This window comes from Rhinoderma darwinii, chromosome 1 (assembly GCF_050947455.1).
Source record: "Rhinoderma darwinii isolate aRhiDar2 chromosome 1, aRhiDar2.hap1, whole genome shotgun sequence".
NCBI lineage: Eukaryota > Metazoa > Chordata > Amphibia > Anura > Rhinodermatidae > Rhinoderma > Rhinoderma darwinii.
Genome location: NC_134687.1, coordinates 199,537,005 through 199,553,907, shown reverse-complemented (window position 1 = coordinate 199,553,907; position 16,903 = coordinate 199,537,005). Strand labels below are relative to the sequence as shown.

General features: G+C 39.3%; 1 protein-coding gene across 1 annotated transcript; it reads right to left on the bottom strand.

Moving 5' to 3' along the window:
• Positions 1 to 209: 209 nt before the first annotated feature.
• LOC142739033 (uncharacterized) lies at positions 210 to 2,318 on the bottom strand. Its single transcript, XM_075849790.1, has 2 exons — positions 2,252 to 2,318; positions 210 to 1,488 (listed from the first exon to the last, which is right to left on the bottom strand). Exons 1-2 carry the CDS (start codon positions 2,303 to 2,305, stop codon positions 325 to 327), a joined length of 1,218 nt encoding a protein of 405 aa, XP_075705905.1. The 5' UTR covers positions 2,306 to 2,318; the 3' UTR covers positions 210 to 324.
• Between the last annotated feature and the right edge of the window lie 14,585 nt (positions 2,319 to 16,903).

Below are 16,903 nucleotides of genomic sequence, written 5' to 3'. Positions count from 1 at the left end.
AAACAGACATGTCAGGAGAGTTGACAGATTCTTTTTTAAGTAAGAAAATCAATCACTATCTGCACACACACATATTTATAAGTACATTATTACTGTATACAAATGACTCTGAACTCCCCTGAGTACACCATGTCAACTATAAAGAATAGCGCAGCAGGACAATCTCAAACTTTATTGGATGCTTTTATTGAGATGGAGATAATAACATGAGTACTATAAGCATGCAGAATGATGATTTACCATCTACTGACTGGTATAACATGGTTTGATGCTTTATTTTCTATTCCCTCCCACTTACACTGATTATACCGTTAAGTAAACAAGTTAACTATGTATCTCATTTTCCTCAATGTCATCTATAATCACAGTGCCTTCTATGTACTGACTACTGTTTTCAGTGTTGCTATCTGAGTTTATGGTGGACTCTGTGGAATGACTAGAGGTATTGGACTCCATTGAATTACTCGTTTCATTGGAACTAGAATCACTTGAATTACTCGATTCCTTGGAACCAGAATCACTAGAATTACTAGATTCATTATGTTCACTGGATCGACTTGAATTTTCTTGACACCCTGACTCGCTTAGAAGCCTATATTCACTAAGCCCATCCGTGGTCTCAGAACCTGCAGTAGTGAAAACACTGTTTTGTACATTGGGCTCGGATGATTCTAGAAAGTCACTTGATTCATGTAAAACAGTTGCTTTATTAGAGACATCACTGGTGGATTCCTCCGATTCAATATTGTAACTAGACTCATTTGAACTGGTATTAGACTCATTTGGTCCCGTAGGGCTGCTAGATTCTGAAGAACCCCTAAGGTTGCTTGACTCATTTGAACTAATGTGATCAGATTCACTGGAGTCAGTGGGGTCACTATTTTCATTTACGATATTTGAGGTGAAATCTATATTTTTGGTTGAGCTTGCAGTCTCTTTCAGTTCTTGTGAATCGTCATCCTCCTCATGGAAGTTTTCCTGTTGGTCCCAATCATAGGAAATGTCTGGTGAATGGTATGGATCATTGAGAGTGTCTTCATAGTCGATGCTTCTTTTCTGCAAATGTTTTATGATGCTTCCTTTTTCCAGTTTGTGTTTAAACTTGTCATTTACCATTATTTTTCTTGACGTGTTACAAACATTGTGACTTTCTATGATTTTCTTTGGTCTACGTTTCTTTCCACTGGTTCGTCGTTTTTGAAGATTTTGTGTCAGGTGACTCAGGTCTCTCCGACGTTGGTACTTTATTCTGGGACTTTTATTTATCTCAGGATTTGAGGTTTGCTTTTTAACCCTTGACTCATCCCTTTTTGCTTTCATACCAGTAACAATGTAATTTAATGATGGCTGCATTGTGTGATCTATTTTAGGTGTTTGTACGCTATGTGGTTGCATTTGTTTGATTGCAGTTTCTTCTTCATGATCACCATTATTCTTAGTATTGTCGATCCTTTTCAGACCTTCTTTGAATTCTTGAAATCTTGTGATCTTAAAAATAAATTAAAATTTGTATACATATTACTTATCAGCTTGTATACTTGTATTATCATAAAGATGCCAAACAGGATATCTCCTCCACATTACGCCTAGTTCACACTGAGTTTTGCAGTAGGAAAAATCTGCCTCAAAATTCCTTCAGGACAGAGACGGAAACGCATGAAGAAAGGGCATGATGATTCTTTTTTTCCGCTCGCGGGAATAAAACGCCTCCACATCCCATTGAAATCAATGAAAGGCGTTTTTGTCCGTTTTTTTGCCGTGTCAAAAACAGCGGCAAAAAAGTCTGTGTGAACAGGGCCTTATGTTGATTTTATTTATGTGCTTTAATGTAAAAAATAATAACATAATCTTCTAGGCATTTATTTCAGTCTTATAAAGTGAAAGACATGGTTAAGGATATGTAAATTAATACTTTTAATCTGCATATATCTGCATTGTATTTGTTTATAGGTCCATGTACACGTAATGTGAGGCACCAAATTCTACCCTAGAAGTAATGATTCTAAGGAGAATAGCTCCATAATACATCATGTAATTGTGCTCATGGAGGTACAGTATGCAGACTATGGGTGCAATAATACGGATCCATATAACACGAATACAACAGTGATGTTCATGAGGCCTTGAATAAAGGAGTTGTACCTAGCCACAAATCTCATTGTGCAATGTGATTCTCAAATTTGATCTGGTAATAAAAGCAAATGGTTGCATTTATTGATTTATTCATTTCATATTAATTGTTTTTACTTACTGGTGATGCAAGAGTTAAACCTAGCACATATCCATAAATGAAAAGGGTTCTCATTCTTGAAACAGGGATCTGAAAACATATTTGACAGCCATTACTTGATAAATACATGAATAAATAGATCAACACAATTAATAGAGAAGTTTTTTGGTGTCTTTATATTTCTCTCAGAAAACTTCTCTTCAAAATTGTAATTCATATAATACTTTGCTGATCTTAAAAGGGTTGTACTGTACACATGGGAAGTTTCCTTCTCCTTTACTTCTCAGTCATTGCTCATAAACTTAATCTGCACAGAATTTTGGACCTATTGAAAGACATAATAAGAAAATATATACTAACTGTAATGACGGGGTAGGGAGACAGACAGGTGAGCCCTAATCTAGCCGCCACTCAGTCCCTGCCTACTTGCACGGCCCGTCCTAGGCGACGGCGTACAACTGTGCGACGGTCCCTACGCTCAATAAGTGCACGACAGACCAACAGACAAGGGTACACAGAAGCTAAGGGAAATGGGGCAGTTGCCCACGGCAACACCGTGAGCAACAAGAGTAATGAACGAGCCGAGTCAAACCAGGAGTGTACGAGGTACCAAACGTAGAGCAGGAAAGTAGTCAGGAAAGCTAGGGTCAATTTGAAGCGGAGGACAATAGTACAAGCAGGAGCAGCAGAGCCAGGAAACAGAAGAATCACAGGCAAAGGAGGAGCAGGAAATAAGGGTATAAATAGACAGAGGGCGGGAGCTAACTCCGTCTGGCCAAGCTGTGATAGGTTCTCCCACTCCTCAGCCTCCCAGCCTGAGTGGTAGCAGATCGAGTCACTCTAAAAGATCTAGGCACAGATGCAGGCTGATTAACCACGGGCGTCGACAAAGAAGCGGTGTCAGGCAAATCCATTACACTAGCACTTCACTACCCTAGACCACCAGGAATGTATCGTTTATCTCATTTACTGCCCTAGCCTACCACAGATTATGCCAGTGTCCACTTCTTCCACTATTGTATATGGAAGGCACTGAACTGGCACTGTTCATAGATGTCCCTCTCCTGGCACTATTGTTTATGAGTGAAACGGCTATGATGGCACTAATAATGGGAGCACTTTTATGTCGCTATTAATAGGGACCCTGGATGTCATTAAACGGCCATGTTTTTTGGGCACTGTTTAGTGTATTATCAATTGGAATTAGTTATATATTCATCTGGTAGCATTATGTACATACACTGTGTAGTGACATTATTTATTCTCTTAATAATGAAAGCATTGACTGTGTCTGCATCTCTGCTCATGCCGCATAACGATACATGTAAACACCTTAACCTCGCCTTGATCAAATCAAGTGTCATATTGAGCACTCTACTTTTTTTCTTATTTAGGAATTGGAGATGATTATGATATATACATCTATCATATTATGCACAACCTCAAAAATATGGTTGATGTGTATATAGTAAAGTTGAACTTTTGTCACTTTAAGAACTAGTACAGAGAAGTCTGTAATTACTGGCACTATCCTTGGAAATACACAATAACAACTATGTGTGTGGCACTGTCAAGACTGTTATAGAGCAGTGCCACCAATTACATGACCACTTGGCATAACCATAAAGCTACTGAAATATATGCTATCTACCCCTAATATATCTGAACATGTTATTCTTACATCAGAAAAGCTGACAACTAAAATTTTAGTTGTCTGTAAATGTTCAAAGGTCAATTTCTAAATATCAAAATCTATCTCAGAACTGGATGGTTGAAAGTTATTGGTTAATTTTCATAAATAGGATATTGCTAGGCCTGAGCACCTGGACTATTTAATGTGAATGTCACGCAGTGTCCCAAACATGGGAACAGGTGCCATCTATGACATGGTCAACATTGCTTCTGTTCTGGCAAGAGCATCTATGTAATAATGCTTAGAAGCTGAAGGCAGGCAAGAAAAGTCTGGGGCACCATGGATTGTGCTTGGTTACCAGATATGGCCATTGAACCAATTGATGACATGGAATGTTTTTTTAAATTTTATATATATATATATATATATATATATATATATATATATATATATATACACGTTAGATTACTGAGGTGCAGCCTACACTACTACATGAAGAACCTATTGGTGCATGAAGAACAGATGCACCAATGGGTCAAATATTGCAGGACACTACATTTTTTTTTATAACAAAACTATGCGAACTATATCATGTCTTTTGGCATTTTAGCTTTTTACCAAAACATATTGAATATACAATTATATAATCAATATGGGCTTAAAGTGCAGACTCTCAACTTTAATTTGAGGGTATTCACATCCTAATTTGAGGAAGGGTTTAGGATTCACAGCTCTTTAATATGTAGCTGCCTCTTTTTCAAGGGACCAAAGGTAATTGGACAATTATCTCAAAGCTATTTAATGGGCTGCATGGGCTATTCCCTTGTTAATCCATCATCAATTAAGCAGGTAAAAGGTCTGGAGTTGACTACAGGTGTGGCATTTGCATTTGGAAGCTGTTGCTGTGAACCCACAACATGAGGTCAAAGGATCTCTCAATGCAAGTGAAACAGACCATCATTAGGCTAAAAAAATAATTAAGAAATCCGTCAGAGAGATATCACAAATGTTAGGAGTGGCCAAATCAACAGTTTGGTACATTCTTGAAAAAAAAGCGCACTCGTGAACTCCAAAAGCCCTGGACGTCCACGGAAGACAATAGTGGTGGATGATCGCAGAATCCTTTTCATGGTGAAGAAAAATCCCTTCATAACATCTACACATGTGAAGAACACTCGCCTGGAAGTAGGTGTATCAGTATCTAAGTCTACCATAAAGAGAAGACTTCATGAAAGCAAATACAGAGGGTTCACCACAGGGTGCAAACCATTAATCAGCCTCAAAAAATAGAAAGGCCAGATTAGACTTTGCCAAACAACATGTAAAGAAGCCAGCCCAGTTCTGGAACAGCATTCTTTGGACAGATGAAACTAAGATCAACCAGTACTAGAATGATGGGAGGAAGAAAGTATGGAGAAGGCTTGGAACGGTTCATGATCCAAAGTACACCGCATCCTCTGTAAAACATGGTGGAGGCAGTCATGGGCATGCATGGCTGCCAAAGGCACTGGGTCACTAGTGTTTATTGATGATGTGACTAAGACAGAAGCAGCCGGAGGAATTCTAAAGTGTTCAGGGATGTACTTTTTGCTCAGATTCAACCAAATGCAGCAAGGTTTATTGGACGTCGCTTCACAGTACAGATGGACAATGACCCAAAACATACTGCGAAAGCAACCCTGGAGTTTAAGGCAAAGAAGTGGAATATTCTGTGATGGCCAAGTCAATCCCCAGATCTTAACCTGATCGAGAATGTATTTCACTTGCTTAACACAAAACTTAAAGAGGCTCTGTCACCAGATTTTGCAACCCCTATCTGCTATTTCAGCAGATAGGCGCTGCAATGTAGATTACAGTAACGTTTTTATTTTTAAAAAACGAGCATTTTTGGCCAAGTTATGACCATTTTCATATTTATGCAAATGAGGCTTGCAAAAGTACAACTGGGCGTGTTGAAGAGTAAAAGTACAACTGGGCGTGTATTATGTGCGTACATCGGGGCGTGTTTACTACTTTTACTAGCTGGGCGTTGTGTATAGAAGTATCATCCACTTCTCTTCAGAACGCCCAGCTTCTGGCAGTGCAGACACAGCGTGTTCTCGAGAGACCATGCTGTGACGTCACTCACAGGTCCTGCATCATGTCGGACGAGCGAGGACACATCGGCACCAGAGGCTACAGTTGATTCTGCAGCAGCATCGGCGTTTGCAGGTAAGTCGATGTAGCTACTTACCTGCAAATGTTGATACTGCTGCAGAATCAACTGTAGCCTCTGGTGCCGACACGATGCAGGACCTGTGAGTGACGTCACAGATCTGCACTGCCAGAAGCTGGGCGTTCTGAAGAGAAGTGGATGATACTTCTATACACAACACCCAGCTAGTAAAAGAAGTAAAAATGCCCCGATGTACGCACATAATACACGCCCAGTTGTACTTTTACTTTTCAACACGCCCAGTTGTACTTTTGCAAGCCTCATTTGCATAAATACGAAAATGGTCATAACTTGGCCAAAAATGCTCGTTTTTTAAAAATAAAAACGTTACTGTAATCTACATTGCAGCGCCTATCTGCTGCAATAGCAGATAGGGGTTGCAAAATCTGGTGACAGAGCCTCTTTAAGGCAGAAAGACCCACAAACAAGCAACAACTGAAGACAGCTGCAGTAAAGGACTGGCAAAGGAGGAAACCCAGCGTTTGGTGATGTCCATGGGTTCCAGACTTCATTGCCTGCAAAGGATTCTCTACAAAGTATTAAAAAAAAACATTTTATTTATGGTAATGTTAATTTGTCCAATTACTTTTTAGCCCCTGAAATGAGGAGGCTGTGTAGAAAAATGGTTGCAACTCCTAAACGTTTCACAGGATATTTTTGTTCAACCCCTTGAATTAAACCTGAAAGTCTACACTTCAATTGCATCTCAGTTGTCTCATTTCAAATCCAATGTGGTGGCATATAGTGCCCAAATAATCAAGATTGTGTCACTGTCCAAATAATTCTGGACCTAACTGTAGGTGTTTTCTACTGCTAAGGCTTCGTTCACATCTGCGTCAGGGCTCCGTTCATGGGTTCCGTTGGAGCTTTCCGTCAGGAGAACCCATGAACGGAACCCATGAATGGAACCCTGACTGAAACAAACAGTAACCATAAGTTTCCGTTTGCATCACCTTTGATTTCAATTGTGACAGATCCAGTGCAAATGGTTTCCATTTGTCACCGTTGTATAAGGGTTCCGTTGTTTTGACGGAATGAATAGCGCAGTCGACTACGGTATTGATTCCGTCAAAACAACGGAACCCTTAAACAACAGTGATAAACGGAAATCATTGAAATCAAAAGTGATGCAAACGGAAACCTATGATTTCCGTTTGTTTCAGTCAGAGTTCTGTTCATGGGTTCCTGACAGAAAGCTCAGATGGAACCCATGAACGGGAGCCCTGACACAGATGCAAACGGAGCCTAAGCAGTAACCCAAAGATCTATAGGAAACAACAGAGCTAAGAAAATTCTTTGTAATACATTACATTTAAACAGTAACTACACTTTCATCAATCTTTTGATGTCATAGAGACATATCAAAAGTTTAGATCGGTGGGGAGTCTGGGTGCTGAGACCCCGACCGATGCTGAAATGAAGGTGAGGACAGCTTTTTATAGAACGTCTATGTAAGCCGTCCTCAGGCTGTCGAGGAGCACGGATCACAGATATAGGTGCAGGGCGCTCAGCTGAGTGCTTCTGCACCATCGTTTCATCAACGGTGGGGGTCTCAGCACCCAGACCCTTACTGAGCCAAACTTTTGTTATGTCTCTATGACATATCAAATGTTTAATGAAAGTCTAGTCCGTCTTTAAGGGATATTTCCAACTCAGACTTTTTTGGCTTATCCACAAATCATGATAGAAATGTCTGAAAGATGTGGCTCTACATCTGTAGAGGTAGCTGCGCATGTGTACAGCTCTCTCTATTCATTTCAATAGGCGTTACGGTAACAGCCAGGCCTGCTTGCTCGACTATTTCCAGAACTCCCATAGAAGTGAATGCAGAGAGCTGCGCACATGAAATGCCACATTTTCCATTCATTCTCTGCTTGGATGCGGTGGTTTCCTCACCAGGCGTAATGGTGGTTTGGTGACCCCCTTCTGGAGATAGGTGTGGGTCCCTAAGCTGTCACGCACATCTATGAGACATTTATGAAATATCCTGTGGATATGCTATGAATATCAGATTTGGAAATATCGCTTTAATAAACAAATAGTTTAAACAGTTAGATTAAAAAATATATGTGTACGAACTCCTTAACAACTAGTGTAAACTTCTTTCTTGATTATAACCAAAATACTTCTACAGCTATCTTCAGATATCTGTCCATGTCTGATTTTGTCTAATTCTTTTCTATAAACAGTGTAGGTTTATGTGTATGGTAGTGTTATACTTTTTTTGGATTCAGGGATTTGAACTACGCTAATATTGACAGACATAATGGTATTACTAGCACTGCCAAGGAAAAAATATCTTAAAATACTGCAGGATCATTTCTTAGTGATTATGTAGTAGATCCAAAGAGAAAAATTGATTCTGACCTATCTTTACAGAGGGACCTGTATAAATAAGGTAAAAAAAAGCTAAAAAAAACAGCACTAGTTTAGTGTTGACGGAAGAAAAAAAGTTTGGGCTTAAAATTAAGTGGAGTCCAAAATAAAGATAAGTTAGCATGTAATGCCAATCAGCTGCATCAAGTACTCACTGGATTTTGTCTTGCATGATATGGAAACATGGCTTTCTGAGAAGAAAGTATTATAAGGCACTGGCGCAGCCTAAAATTGAGTATAGTCTTCAAATAGCATTGCTGTACACATTACTGTGGAATACATAACAATTCTTGTGATTCTCTGGTGCTTATGTAATTTGAAGCAGCTGTCCAGGTTGTGAGTCAGTATATATAGGTAATGCTTACTGCTATTTATTTGACTCAGTGTTTTTTTGTTATTTTTAGCTCAACTCTATTAGGGTATATCTGTGATCTGTGACTAGAGCTCAGCTACAGTGCCTACAGGGAGTCTACGGTAGTCTGAAACCCACCTCCTGTCTCATCACTGCAGCTCTGCCTCGGATTGGATTCTACGTATAAACACAAGCACCAGGAAGTCAGTGACATGGGCTTATTCTATTGTTACTAGCACTATTACTTTTACTACTAGTAATACAAATTATAATGTTAACGAGGCCATATTTATCATGTAAATCACTTCCAACAACCGCTCATACTTTCCCTGGTTGAACTTGATAAAGATATGACATTTTTCCAACCGTTCTATGTAACCATGTACTGTAAGTCAGGTATGCATTATACTCTTTGTTGGTGAGTTATTTCTGCAGGATTTAGTGCAGCTCTTGTCTTTGTTATAGTTTTCTAGTATATTGCGTACTCTACTACATAACAGAACCATTCTGTTACATATGTGTGACTTTAAATTAATGTTACTGTAGGACCAAGAAAATACATTTGACTGGAGACTGCTACTGTATGTAGGTGGTGGTGTATGTCTGTATGTGAGAAGCGATATGAAGGTGAGTGTGAAAGAGACATTAGAGGGTGAAGATTGTGAGGAGGTTGAAACCTTGTGGGTGGAATTACAAAGGGAGGTAAACACTGAAAAAATTACATTTGGTGTAATCTATAGACCCCCCAATATAACTGAGGAGATGGAAGGTCAGCTATATAAACAGATGGAGCGGGCTGTATAGGCTGGTACTGTAGTGATAATGGGAGATTTTAATTACCGGGATATTAATTGGTGTCATGGTTCGGCTTCAACTGCAAAGGGGAAATATTTCCTCAACCTGTTGCAGGAAAATTTTATGGGCCAGTTTGTGGAAGACCTGACTAGAGGTGAAGCTCTATTGGATCTGGTCATTTCTAATAATGCAGATCTTGTTGGGAATGTCAATGTTCGTGAAAATCTCTGTAACAGTGATCATAATATTGTTATATTTTACATATACTGTAAAAAACAAGCACAGGCTGGGAGGGCAAAAACATTTAATTTTAAGAAAGCCAATTTCCCCAAGATGAGGGCTGCAATTCAGGATATAGACTGGGAAGAACTAATGTCAAATAATGGTACAAATGATAAATGGGAGATTTTCAAATCTACTTTGGGTAATTATAGTGCAAAATTTATTCCTATAGGTAACAAGTATAAACGACTAAAATTAAACCCCACATGGCTTACACTTTCTGTAAAAAGGGCAATACATGACAAAAAAAGGGCATTTAAAAAAATTAAAATCTGAGGGTACAGCTGTAGCCTTTTTAAATTATAAAGAGCGTAATAAAATCTGTAAAAATGTAATAAAATCAGCAAAAGTACCAAATGAAAGGCAGGTGGCCAAGGATAGTAAAACAAAGCCCAAAAAATTCTTCAAGTATATAAATGCAAAAAAGCCAAGGACTGAGCATGTAGGACCCCTAGATAGTGGTAATGGGGAGTTGGTCACAGGGGATCAAGAGAAGGCAGAGTTACTAAATGGGTTCTTTAGCTCTGTATATACAACAGAAGAAAGAGCAGCTGATATAGCCGGTGCCAGTGCTGTTAATATATCAGTTGATATACTGAATTGGATGAATGTAGATATGGTCCAAGCTAAATTAAATAAAATAAATGTGCACAAGGCCCCGGGACCAGATGGGATACACCCTAGAATTCTTAAAGAGCTTAGTTCAGTTATTTCTGTCCCCCTTTTCATAATATTCAGAGATTCTCTAGTGACTGGCATAGTGCCAAGGGACTGGCGCAGGGCAAATGTGGTGCCTATTTTCAAAAAGGGCTCTAGGTCTTCCACGGGTAATTATAGACCAGTAAGCTTAACATCCATCGTGGGGAAAATGTTTGAGGGGCTATTGAGGGACCCTATACAGGATTATGTGACAAAAAATACTATTATAAGTGACAGCCAACACGGTTTTACTAAGGACAGAAGTTGTCAAACTAACCTGATCTGCTTTTATGAAGAGGTGAGCAGAAGCCTAGACAGAGGGGCCGCTGTGGATTTAGTGTTTTTGGACTTTGCAAAGGCATTTGACACTGTCCGTCATAGACGTCTAATGGGTAAATTAAGGACTATAGGTTTAGAAAATATAGGTTGTAATTGGATTGAGAACTGGCTCAAGGACCGAATCCAGAGAGTTGTGGTAAATGATTCCTACTCTGAATGGTCCCCGGTTATAAGTGGTGTACCCCAGGGTTCAGTGCTGGGACCACTATTATTCAACCTATTTATTAATGATGTAGAGGATGGGATTAATAGCACTATTTCTATTTTTGCAGATGACACCAAGCTATGTAATATAGTTCAGTCTATGGAAGATGTTCCTAAATTACAAGCTGATTTGGACACAATAAGTGTTTGGGCATGCACATGGCAAATTAAGTTTAATGTAGATAAATGTAAAGTTATGCATCTGGGTACCAACAACCTGCATGCATCATATGTCCTAGGGGGAGGTACACTAAATAACAGCATGCAGTGTCAATCAGCTGCTTCAAAGGCCAGCAGGATATTGTCGTGTATTAAAAGAGGCATGGACTCACGGGACAGGGATGTAATATTGCCACTTTACAAAGCATTAGTGAGGCCTCATCTAGAATATGCAGTTCAGTTCTGAGCTCCAGTTCATAGAAAGGATGCCCTGGAGTTGGAAAAAATACAAAGAAGAGCAACGCAGCTAAAAAGGGGCATGGAGAATCTAAGTTATGAGGAAAGATTAAAAGAATGAAACCCATTTAGCGTTGAAAAAAGACGACTAAGGGGGGACATGATTAATTTATATAAATATATTAATGGCACATACAAAAAATATGGTGAAATCCTGTTCCATGTAAAACCCCCGCAAAAAACAGGGGGGCACTCCCTCCGTCTGGAGAAAAAAAGGTTCAACCTGCAGAGGTGACAAGCCTTCTTTACTGTGAGAACGGTGAATTTATGGAATAGCCTACCGCAGGAGCTGGTCACAGCAGGGACAGGAGATAGCTTTACAAAAGGCTTAGATAATTTCCTAGAACAAAAAAGTATTAGCTCCTATGTATAGAAATGTTTCCCTTCCCTTTTCCCATCCCTTGGTTGAATTTGATGGACATGTGTCTTTTTTCAGCCGTACAAACTATGTAACTATATATCCATTTAGAGATTATCAAGCTGGTTTCACACAGCATTTTCATTGGTGTTTCACTGTGTGTTTTTTTTAGGTAAAATATTGTGCCTCTAGATGTTACTTTAAGTCTATAGTAAAATATAGAAAACACTACATTCACAGCATTTTGGTTTGTGGCATATTCAGGGTCAGTGGCATCTTTTTTTAAATAGTGTATGTGAAGGTAGTGTATAATGAAAAGTCTACACCTTGCCACAACAGTCACCAAAGTTTACCTTTAGAACTAGGTAGTTACTTGCTAAAAACAATTCTGAAATAAATAAATCTCAAACTGTATAACAACTGTGCAGTAAATGTATTCTAGAACGAGAAATAGATTACGAGCATACCTGATCATCCAGTGTTACAGCAGGCAGTGCTTGTTCTGCTCACCGTGCTGGATATATACAGGTTTATTGCACATTTAAACTCTGTAATCATTTGATCGACCAATCCAACCGCGTTGTTGTAATCATTGTTATAATCCCGTCAGAATACACATTTTACATACTAATCATTCCAATTGTTTGCTTCCTGGCATGACATTACTCACTAGGCAACTTTCCAACAGACCTAATTCTGCTTTTTGGCATGTTCATCAAATCAAGGGCTCAATCATCCTGGTCTTCTATGAAGAACAGTCAGGAGAAAACATCAATAGGGTTTATCAGTTACCAGTTACAATAAAACCACCCTGTACAAACTCTGTGTCAAAAAGAACTAGACAACTACTACTAAACTAAACTAAAGAGGTTGTGTCATTACAACAACACATACCAATGTCATAAATGAGGGTCCCAACAAACCGCTGCTCTCGATCTGGTGGACCGGGCCCGTTCATTTATTAGATGAGCAGTCAAGTAATTTGATTGGCCACTATGTAATGCTACTTTTGTATGGGCAGCTTCCCACAGAAGTTACAGTTGATCACCGGGGTTCACTACATTCACTGGGTAGGCTTCAGTATAATAAGGGGTGGTCATGATGAAACAAGTCATTTAGATTCATTAATTGTTGGTTTTCTATGCAGGTTGAGTGTAGGTATAACAAGTATACACAGCTATGGAGAAGTAGTCAACTAAATGGTCTAAATATGTTATACTAAAGGGGAACGTGCCCTTTGAAGAGTACTAGGGCATCTGAATAATGTGAATCTACATTCATACTGGTCACATAAATGAAGGGTGGATTCACACACAGTGTTTATAAAAAAGGCAAATTTTTAGTGAAGTTTTTCCTGCCGTTTTTAGCCAAGTGCTTAGCTTCAAAAAACCCTGCAGCCAGATGTTAGTTTGAAGTCAATATGGAAATATAAATACAGGGTGGGCCATTTATATGGATACACCTAAATAAAATGGGAATGGTTGGTGATATTAACTTCCTGTTTGTGGCACATTAGTATATGGGAGGGGGGAAACTTTTCAAGCTGGGTGTTGACCATGGTGGCCATTTTGAAGTCGGCCATTTTATATCCAACTTTAGTTTTTTCAATGGGAAGAGGGTCATGTGACACATCAAACTTATCGAGAATTTCACAAGAAAAACAATGGTGTGCTTTGTTTTAACGTTACTTTATTCTTTCATGAATTATTTTCAAGTTTCTGAGCACATATAAAATGTGTTCAAAGTGCTGCCCATTGTGTTGGATTGTCAATGCAACCCTCTTCTCCCACTCTTTACAGACTGATAGCAACACCGCAGAAGAAATGCTAGCACAGGCTTCCAGTATCTGTAGTTTCAGTTGCTGCACATCTCGTATCTTCACAGCATAGACAATTGCCTTCAGATGACCCCAAAGATAAAAGTCTAAGGGGGTCAGATCGGGAGACCTAGGGGGCCATTCAACTGGCCCACGATGACCACATTTTATAAGTGGTCAGAAACTTGTAAATAACTCATGAAAGAATAAAGTAACGTTAAAACCAAGCACACCATTGTTTTTCTTGTGAAATTCTCGATAAGTTTGATGTGTCACATGACCCTATTCCCGTTGAAAAAACTAAAGTTGGATACAAAATGGCCGACTTCAAAATGGCCGCCATGCTCAACACCCAGCTTGAAAAGTTTCCCCCCTCCCATATACTAATGTGCCACAAACAGGAAGTTAATATCACCAACCATTCCCATTTTATTTAGGTGTATCCATATAAATGGCCCACCCTGTACATAAAATGTTGTTTTGTTGTTTTTTAAATAAATTTTTACAAAATCACAGTGAGCCTGGCTTTAGCATTTTTTTGCATGATCCAGTGGAATTTAAAAAAGCTACTAAAATCGCCGTAAAAAATTATGCCATTTTTGGCCAAAAAACAGCACACAAAAAATGCGTCTGAGGAAGCATAGAGGGAGTATATAGGTTCTAGAGGTGTACCTACTATAATGGCAGACCATATGACTGCTAGGGGGCCCGTGGTGAGCGGGAGTCTGGCACAAAACTGCCTTCCCTTCTTCCCATCACACAGTCATAGCGGTTGTCTACAGATGCTACTAGCGGTAATTCGCTGCCCAAATATCTTTACATTTCCCATTGGGGTAGAATTATAAAAACTGCCACACTTTCTCCCGGTGTAGTATGCACCATATTCATAAACAGGTTGCACAGGCTGGAACTAGTATTGTTTACCAATGCTTTCAATGGGGAGTGGGATTTTTATAATTTTTTTTTCTGGGGCCCTGTGATTTCTGTGTAGGCTATGTATCAATCATAAAAAAATAAACCAAAAAAAAAACTTTACTCTCGGGCTGCTTCAGGAGATAGAAACAGAACAATATTGTTGTCTTGTATTTAAGGGAGATGTCCATGCAAGGTCATAGCAGGAGAGAGTAGTGGGGTGTACATCAGTGCTACATGCCAGGGGTCTCTTCACTCCTTGATGCTGGCGCTGCTGTATGTGCAACTTGTGCTGTTATATTGAGAGATCAGTATCATAAAACACACTAAAATATCTCTCAGCACAGGAGTTTGGCATAAAAGGACCTGAGAGCAGAGCTATCAATCAGACTGCAGCCTAAGGGCCCTTTTACACGGGGCAAATATCGGGCAAACCAGCATTCACAAAATGCTAATACCTGATCATTGCCCTGTGTAAACAGGGCAACGATCAGCCAATGCACAAGCAAACTCTCGTTCATCAGCTGATCATATATTTTTGGCAGCTTAAAATATTATCGCTGTCGGCAGCCCATCTCCCTGTGTAAACAGGGAGACATGCTGCCGAAATGTATGGGGACGAGCGATCGTAGTAACGAGTGCTCGTCCCCATAATAGCTCCTTGTCAAAGGAGCAAACGAGTGCCGATCAATAAGCTGTCTTGTTGATTGGCGCTCGTTTTACCGGCCAAAATGGGCCAGTGTAAATGGACCTTAACCCTCAGTCAGCTGTTCAGCAGTGGTCATAGAATATACAGTTTATTTTTTTATTTTATTTTATTATTATTTTCTTCAATTACATACCATTCAATCAGCAAAAAAGAATACATAGACAGAGAAATCTATCAACAAAAATCAATATACATATTCTCACCCATAACCCAACTCCCCCAATTCAGCCAACCAGGAAAATAAAATAATAAAATAGGCGGAGGGACATTCCTACAACAAGAACTACATTTTCTATCTTTGCTGAAAGAGAACCGGGTCTCAAAGCTTATCAGTAGCTGCAAACTTATTTATCAGAAACACCCAGGAGGATACCATTGGTGGTTTATGACCCTTCCAATTTTGAAGTATGAATTTTTTTGCTAAAGCAATCCCTAATAGAATCAAATTCTTTCCCTCAGCCTGACCGGCCAACCTTAAATCTGACCCCAGAATACACCGTATAGGATCAGGAGCTACCTTTACATCAAGCAGAAAGAGAGGTGTGTGTGTGCCAAAACACTTTGCCAAAAGCAATGTAATCTATAGCACCTCTGGAGAAGATGCATTAAATCCGCCGATGAGGTCATACAATGGGGGCAATTTGAATCGGCTTTGATACCCCATGAAAGGAGTAGTTTTGGAGTAAAATATACCATATAAAATATAAATAACTGAAATTAACGTAACGAGGGATTATGGGTAATTTTACATATGGATTTCAGAGCTGCCGTCCAATCTTCTTCTGACAAATCTGGACAGATTGCTTTCCATTTTCTAAAACCTCCCTCTATTATAAGATCTACCCTTGACCTTTTTAGCATACTGGAAATTTAGGACATAGCCCCTTTTTTAATAGATGATTTAATTATGAAATCTAACATAAGGGAACCTGACTCAATTCTCTTGAATACAGGGAGCGTTCTAGTCAGGTAATGTTTTAACTGTAGATAGTAAAGATAGTCCTTAGACGACTACCCGAATTTAGAGATTAGTTGTGTAAAAGTATTCATTAACCCATTCTCAAAAACAGCCCACCGAACCTCGAAAGAGCTCTTAATGCATCATGGCTGATTTTTACCATGCCATAGAATATCTCTACTAAATAAAAAAATAAAAGGAGACACGGCGCCACATAGTGCAATAAACGAGGGAGATTATGAGCAATGGTAAATTTACGAAAATTGCTCACCTGAGAGTATGGATACCAAGGTATCACACAAGCAAAGCTGCAGCCAGGTCCGTGCACAAGCAAATGAATTTGCTGTCAATGGTATAAGGATAGTGGGATGGAAAAACGGGACCGCCGGCGCTGCTATGAATGAAGTACAAGCCAGAGATTATGAATTGATAATTGTTTATTACCAAGGAATGGGCTACGCGTTTCGACGCTGGACTAGCGTCTTCATCAGGCCAGTACACATTGTGCGATGCACGCACGTTTAAATACACAAATGAAGTGAAAGATAATTGGCATTCAACACGGAAGG